The sequence below is a fragment of the Trypanosoma cruzi genome, genomic scaffold, assembly GCF_000209065.1.
Source record: "Trypanosoma cruzi strain CL Brener 1047053512645 genomic scaffold, whole genome shotgun sequence".
Lineage (NCBI taxonomy): Eukaryota > Euglenozoa > Kinetoplastea > Trypanosomatida > Trypanosomatidae > Trypanosoma > Trypanosoma cruzi.
This window is the reverse complement of record NW_001849185.1, coordinates 2,385-9,654: the sequence shown is the minus strand read 5'-3', so window position 1 is coordinate 9,654 and position 7,270 is coordinate 2,385. Positions and strand designations below refer to the sequence as shown.

General features: G+C 47.5%; 4 protein-coding genes across 4 annotated transcripts, besides 10 other annotated features; all 4 read right to left on the bottom strand.

The window, feature by feature from the left end:
- Positions 1 to 7,270: a sequence feature (heterozygous, Esmeraldo-like haplotype).
- Tc00.1047053503489.30 (hypothetical protein, conserved) lies at positions 34 to 1,140 on the bottom strand (the record flags this gene model as incomplete). The annotated part of the gene is made up of 1 exon (XM_799988.1): positions 34 to 1,140. One exon carries the CDS (start codon positions 1,138 to 1,140, stop codon positions 34 to 36), a length of 1,107 nt encoding a protein of 368 aa, XP_805081.1.
- Positions 1,198 to 1,269: a sequence feature (T-rich).
- Positions 1,415 to 1,454: a microsatellite.
- Positions 1,743 to 1,772: a microsatellite.
- Positions 1,883 to 2,782, bottom strand: Tc00.1047053503489.24 (hypothetical protein, conserved; the record flags this gene model as incomplete). Its single annotated transcript, XM_799989.1, has 1 exon — positions 1,883 to 2,782. One exon carries the CDS (start codon positions 2,780 to 2,782, stop codon positions 1,883 to 1,885), a length of 900 nt encoding a protein of 299 aa, XP_805082.1.
- Positions 2,793 to 2,815: a sequence feature (AT_rich).
- Positions 2,910 to 3,013: a sequence feature (T-rich).
- Positions 3,014 to 3,035: a microsatellite.
- On the bottom strand, positions 3,082 to 4,986 carry Tc00.1047053503489.20 (hypothetical protein, conserved; the record flags this gene model as incomplete). The annotated part of the gene is made up of 1 exon (XM_799987.1): positions 3,082 to 4,986. One exon carries the CDS (start codon positions 4,984 to 4,986, stop codon positions 3,082 to 3,084), a length of 1,905 nt encoding a protein of 634 aa, XP_805080.1.
- Positions 4,847 to 4,875: a sequence feature (AT_rich).
- Positions 4,916 to 4,961: a microsatellite.
- On the bottom strand, positions 5,100 to 7,270 carry Tc00.1047053503489.10 (zinc carboxypeptidase, putative; the record flags this gene model as incomplete). The annotated part of the gene is made up of 1 exon (XM_799986.1): positions 5,100 to 7,270. A coding segment is annotated over one exon (2,171 nt), but the record flags the coding sequence as incomplete, so codon positions are not given.
- Positions 5,143 to 5,244: a microsatellite.

The following is a 7,270-nucleotide window of genomic DNA, read 5'->3' as shown; positions in this document are numbered from 1 at the left end:
CACAATCACAAACAAAGAAAAAAAAGGGCGGAGTCAGTAGCCATTATCATGGCTGCTCCAGCCGCTGCTGAGGGAAGCCTCCGCGTAATCCTCGTCGTACCACAAGTCCCCGTAACACCCCTTAGGGCGTCGCACCATGTCATTCTCATCCTCTGAGTCGGTCCGCACACTCGCGTTGCTACTCGTGCTCTGTTCATCTGGGTACTCATTGCCCGAAAAGTCTGCCGCGTTGCTGTCGTACTCATCATCTCTGCGATGGTCGGGATAAATGTACAGTTCCGGCTCGCAACCAGCATCCTCCTCCAGCAAAAAAAGATCCTGCCCATGGTCCCGCAGCATGGCATAAAGTGAGATTTCCCCTTCGCAATCGTCTGTGCGACCGCCACCTTCTCCAGAGTGCGGCCCCAAAGACAAGATATACTCTGGTGTCGTGTCATCGCGACATCGCTTGCGATGCGCACGGTACCTCCCCGAGCAAAAATTAGGCGTGACGGCCCCGCCGTCCGCTTCAGGTCTTGTAATAATCAAGTCGTCAAAGCCAAATTCATCGTCAACTGCCCCTTCTCCTTCCTTTTGTTCCTCCGGTTCGTCTTCCTCTGCCGCAACATCCTTATCGAGAATGTAGAGAAGCCAGTCCTCTGCACCCCGTGTTGAAATGGCGTTCCCGTCAATCTTTAGACCGTTCTTTTCAAGCATGGGAAGTGAATTGGGCTCCCGCTTTAGTTCCTCTGTCGTGCAGTCCACCACCATGCAGCCAGGGAGGTTCCATAGACGCTCAACAGACAGCAGCGGCGTTGGTGTGGGAACGAACTCGTCGTGTGTGCCGCGTGGATCATCTTTTGGGGAGGCTGAGAGTCCCACTTTTGAAAGCAAACGAAAATGCAACGCGCACGGACGCTGCTCTGTGCTTAACAACGTCGACGATGGCGAGGCCACGACACGAAGTGCGCACCTCACCACACTGTTAGCATCGCCCCTGTTGTCCAGACAAATCCGCAGGCGAGGCGGGGCCGTGTCCTCCGCACTACCGCTCTCATGGCTGCGCAAACGCTTCATGCGCATGTACACATCCCGTGAGCGTGACGACAAGCGACCCTGCGACCCTGTCGCTTGCTGAACATTTCCTTCGCACCCCGTCATTACCCCGCATACATCACACCACGCGTCCCTCCTCCTTATGGAACCTCATCATCAGTCAAAGAAAAAGAAAAAGAAAAAAAAAAACACCGATACATAAAGAGAGAAATAATAATAAAAAAAAAAAAAAAAGCATGGAATGGGCAAATTAAAAAGAAAAAAAAAAAAATAGAGGTGATGCTACAATAAACAAACGTCATCGCGATAAAAAAGAAATAAAAAAACATTCGCATAAGCAGAAACCCTAAAAAGACGTAATGAGGGACAATAGATACGCATATATATATATATATATATATATATATATATATATATATTCATTTATTGTCCACTCTTCGTCTGCTGGTTGACCTTCGCTGAGAGGGGAAAAGAACAGACAAGGACACACAATCCCACGTACATGCATTGACTTGCCCTCGCTCTCCTCCTCCCATTCTCTCCTCTATCTTCTCGTACAATCCTACATCTTCTCATCGGGTCATTATTCCCCTCCCAGCTCCTGCAGGCAAAATAAGGGCGCGGGGAAATAACGTCCAAAGAAAAACACAAGCACAAGGAGAAAGAAATATTGTGGGGAGGTGTGAGTTGTTACCCCCCACTCTCCCAAAAGAAGAAAAAAAGAAAAAAAAAAAAAACTTAAAAAATTCCTACTTCTTACTACCGCTGCCCTTGAGGCGCATGTCAGTCCGACAACTTTCTTTTTTTTCGCTTTTCCAACATTTACTTAAATAGAAAGACCAATTCTTCAATATTCGTAACGGAGGTAAGAAGTTCTCCCTCCTGTGACAGTAATACGATACACGGCAAGAGACGCAAAGCCAAGGAACACTAATCCAAGGGCAAAAAGCCCTCCAGTTGTGAGAGGAAAAAAGTTCATGAAGAATTCTTGAAGTGGTTCCTTGCATGTGGCGTTGTAAATGTTCGATGAATTGCACCTGGGTGCACATGTGAGCGATGGCCAAGAAACAGGCTGTAGTGTATTCGGGTCAAGCGTTGTCACTCCGTCCTCAGCGAGCAAATAGCAGGGGGAGACATCGGGCAAACGCTCTGCCGTCACGTTGCTGACACAACAGTGAGTAGAGGCAAAACCCGAGCAATGTAGCCAACATTGCAGGTCGCATATTCTGCTTGGGGCATTCGACACAGCTCGCTCCCAGTAAAGAGCCAAGGAGTCATCGGACGTAACCACTTGAGTGTACGCGATCACAACCGTCACACCTGTCCCAAGAACCAAAAAGGCCGCTATTACAAGAAGCAGAGAGAATAATGCAGAACAAAGTTTTGTCTCTCGCCATGCCGAGACTGCGCCCACAATTCCCATAATCACAAAGAATATTCCGGGAACTAGCAGAAAAAGAATCAAAGTTTTGCAGTCATGACAGAAATTCAATTCCTTTGATTTGCTCCCCCCAACGGCAATGACAGCAGACATAGCGGCACCCAGGAGAATTAAAAAAGCGGAGAAGCATGCCGTGCTGAAACGATGATAAGTGCAGTTATAAGACCTGTTTTGTGGCGGCCGCTCGCCATATAGCCGATTGTACGCATCGCTCGTCCAGTCAACCTCCTCATCAGGAACGTACATGTCCATCTCCTGCGGTCGCCCCTTTTCAGGGGTGGAGATACCCAGCAATTTGGCGTGCATGCAGAAAAAGTATAAAATAATAATAATAATAAACAGAACACAAAAGCGACTGGAATCTTCCTTTTTTTGTTTCCTTTCCAGGAAGGTGATGTTGTGTTTTCTCCCTCTGTTTTGAAGGCACAAAGGCAACAAACATAAATGCAGGAAGAGGAAAAAAAAAAAAACAAAAAAAACACATGATAAAGGGGAAAATAAAGCCTGATAATAAAAGAAACAACAACAACCAAAACAAATAATAATAATAATAATAATAGGGATAAAATCAGCAAACTTCAGCAGCCAAAAACAATTGAAAACCGTCAAATCGCCTTCTTTACACCTCCGTCTCCTGCACACTCCTCCAAACAACTTTCAAAATCCCCTGTCACGTATTCCGCGACAACGTAACACAACTGGTAGAAATTCCCTTCTTGAATGCGCCGAAACGCCTCCGCTGGCTCCACGCAATCATCGTCTTTCAGCAGACGAAAGTACTGTGCGGAAGAAAAAAATGACGGACGAAACGACTCCGCCTCTTCTCTTGACACCGGAAAAACCCGAACATGTGGCCAGGACGCATGGGCGTCTCTCACATTCGCTCTTGAATTAGACACCTCTGGAAGCCTAACAGCAACAAGAAGACGGAATTTTTGCACGTCACACTTGAGGCATGATACCAACGCCGTAAGTCTCCATGTCTCCCGCAGTGCCTGAAATACAGTGAGGCCGGGACGCAACGAGCAGCGTAAGACCGTACCAACAGCGGAAGGAAATGTATCTATTTCAATAGTTTCCATATCAACACCGAATTGCCGTGCCCTTTTCAAAGCATCCTTTAAAAGATCACTATAAGTTGTTTCAATACACGTTAGATCTTGAAGAGATTCAATCTCCACAATAAATTTATCCCCTGGGTGGCCTTCATACTTTTTCACACCCAATTTTGACTCTTTTCGCTCACGCCACCAGTGCCACACTCGCCTTAGCATCCAAAAAGGAGACGATGCGTCATTGTCTGGTTCAGAAAGCCTTCTCCAACCATCAAACTCCGCGCAGCTGTATCGCAAAGCCGCCCCAAGCATTGCAAAGAGTGGCACAGGACTCAACCACAACACCCCAAAGGATCGAGCGTATGGGCCGCTGATGGAATTCCCAGGATCCCGAGAGGAGAAGTCTCCCATGGCATCCCATCCTTTTTCTTTGCCTAAAGAAAAGGTCCGCGCGGTCGCGCAAAAACAACGTCGCAACGCATCATCCACGTCATCCAGATGGAGATCCGTTTTCATTGGAGAGGAAAAATCATTGACAGCTCCCACCATCCCCTCCGTATCGTGGGAAAGAATCTCCACCCGACCACCGTCTACGGTATAGCCAATACAGTGGCACTCAAGCAGTGCACGTCCTCGTGACGCCTTCACCGCTTCTTCGGCTCCCCAAAAGGGATTTATCGGCTCTCCATCCACCGCCAAAACAGAACGGTAAACCGCACAGGGAGTCCCCCTCAAATCTTCAAAGGCCAAAAGCACCTCTTGGCGAGCAACGGCCTCCAAGTTGTTGGGTGTGATTTCCGTGAAATCATGAAAAAACACAACACGTGCGTCCTGCAGTTCCAACTCCTCAGCATTTATCAGCGGCCGTAAAGATCGTTCAAACAAACCCCACATCTGTTTAGGAAAATTCACTAGTGTTAGACTCGGTCGCATGACATGATCATCTGCATCATTACTCACTTCCCCATGACAATTAGACGGTGGTCGTGAGTTTCTCACGGATGGGGTGGTCCAAAAGAGTTGTGGTGGTCCCCTTCGACTTCCACGGTACATCGCGTAAATCACGTAGGCAGCAATGCTGCTGATACCAATACCTACAAAAACTCCTGGTCCGTCACTCGGCGAAGAGCCACCGTTTGCCACCTCGTCCGTTTTTGCAGTTTTATCTCGTGCCACACCGTCACCACCAAAAGTTGGGCCGACTGCCCCAAAAGAGGGGGTGTGAAGCCAATCTACGTCCATGATTTCTTCCAACGTGTCGCTATGTAGACAAACTGCGGTATTTAGAAGAATGCACGACAATGCAAATACGTTGAAAAAAAAAATAATAATAATAAAATAAAAGTTTTTCAGAGATGAAGCAATGGACACACATGCCATTAGCATATATATATATATATATATATATATATATATATATATATATATATTTTCTTTTGACAAAAAGAAACTCATCAAAAATTAGGTCAAAAGAGTATTCACCTATTTACATAAAAACACGGTGGTGTAAACACATATATAGAGAAGGTTTTAATGATTTTCGTTGTCTGCTAAATGAAAAGCTCCCCTTACTCTTGGAAGTAGGTCCCATCAACCTCAGAGGACGTAAGTTCCTCATCCTCGTATGCACCATCATCATCATCATCGTCATCGTCGTCGTCGTCGTCGTCGTCATTGTCATCATCAACTCCGTCAGTTTCATCATCACCATCACTTTCTTGTCGAGACACATTTTCTTTTTCTTCCATGTCATCTTCATTCTCACTTTCCGAGGTCTCTGACTCCTCATCGTCACTGTCACTTCCCAAGAAAACGGGTCCGATATCCATCGGTTGCGCATATGGCACCTTTGGCCGAACAAATAGCGTGCGCAGTAGCTCTCTTCGCTGCTCTATCGACAGCAACGTGGAAGTAGCAGTCGTCTTCTCTTTCCTTACCTTCTTTGCCTCCAGACGACGCTTCTTCCGCGTTGAAAGCGCATACGAACCGCCCATGACCGTTAAGCTTGGAGCATTGGGTGCATCTAAATTTCCGAGAGTTGCAGATATCAGCGACCATGCACGCTCAATTGTCTCCTTTTTGACGGCGCTCGGGCCTTCACTGTTGACTGTGAGGAGATGGAGGCCGCGAACCAGCAACGCCCCCATATGTTCATACTGAAGAGTGGTGTAAGAGACCTCCTTGGGCCATGGTTCTTCCATGGATGCCTTTATTTTCTCATCGCTTCCCAGTTCTTCACCTCCAACTTCTTGCCGCAGTCCAAGCACATCTCCTGTTGGCTTTTTCAAAAAAACGCCTGTATTTTGAAAAAAAAGTCCATCTTTCCCGCCCATCATGGTTGCCTCCAGTGTATAACTCATGCGTATCCCAAACTCCCGATACATTACAACCCGTCCTGTATTCCGCTTGCTCTTATGCACCGTAAACGAACACTGTGACATCGCAAAGGCGGGGGAAAGAACACTCAAAAAACACGGAAGAATTTTTTCCACAGAAGAAGAGGCAGAAACAGCAGAAACCGCAGAAGCTGCGCTGGTCGACATTTGACGACGACTATCTAATGCGCAATTGCTAGGAGGGAATGCTGCTGCTGAAGATGGCACTGTTGCCGTTGATCTCTTGGCGGCGGATTTACTCTCCTGTACCTCAGCGCGGCGTGTGCATCCGTAGATAAGAAAGTTTTTGGCACGTGAATGTCCGTGAAGATCGGAAAAAAGGGCCACGTGGCGTTGTTCTCGATGAATGATGTGATAAGTAAGTTGTTTCAGCGAATAAATCACAGGATTGTTCCACGGTTTTGGATCCGCATAGTCCCGGTTTAGGTCTGCTCCTCCCAGTGAGCAACGATGGTTTCCGAGCACCACACCATCGGGATTCAGCATGGGGATAATCTTCCACACAAAGCCGTTTCGTAACGCCTGTGCTTCCTCGTCATCGCCAAGAAGAAAAGTCAGCAGTCCTCGCAACATCCAACTAGCGTTACTCTCTCCAGGATGAACTCGGGATGTTACAATACATACCGGACGCTTCTCAATCCCTGTTGAAGCCGCAGCGCCTGTCTCGTCACCCGTACTCTTCTCCTCACTGCTGCCAGCATCCTCATCCACCGGATTCCTTGCTGTCAGGGTTAAAATAGGAACCGGAAGCCCACCAGGCGTACAACAGAGTTGTTGTACCGCCACCACAACCGAGGCACCAAGGGTTGCTGCCGCCTGCTGCTCCCACTGACGTAAGTCTTCTAGCAGGTTCGAGTACGTATATGGGAAACAATTTGCCAAAAATACACGTCCCTTTTTCTCTGGAAACACAACTGAAAAGCTCAATGTGTAACAAAAGGCAACCCCTTTACTTTTTTCACTCCCAGAAGGCTTTGATTTGGAAACTTTTTTGCTCTTTTTTAACCCCCGTTGCCCGCTGTTTGATGTGCGCTCGCTGCAGTCATGATTTTTAGCCGTTCCTATCCCATTTGTTTCCACCATTTCACTGGCGGTCGTGGTGCAACGTTCTGGGCGTTGGTACAGGTTTCTATAATAAAAGATGTCCTGTCCGCAGCGCGTCCACCGCGGAAGGCCCGACGCCTTCGTTCCCGACGATTCATTCTCAACCAACAACATGAGGGGCTGTTGACCCTCATTGAAGGTCGAGCTGGGTTTCTCCATATTGAGGATATTGAAGCGGTATGTCATGCCGGGCGTGTAATCTTCCACAGAAAAACAGAACCACTGTACATGGCAGTTCG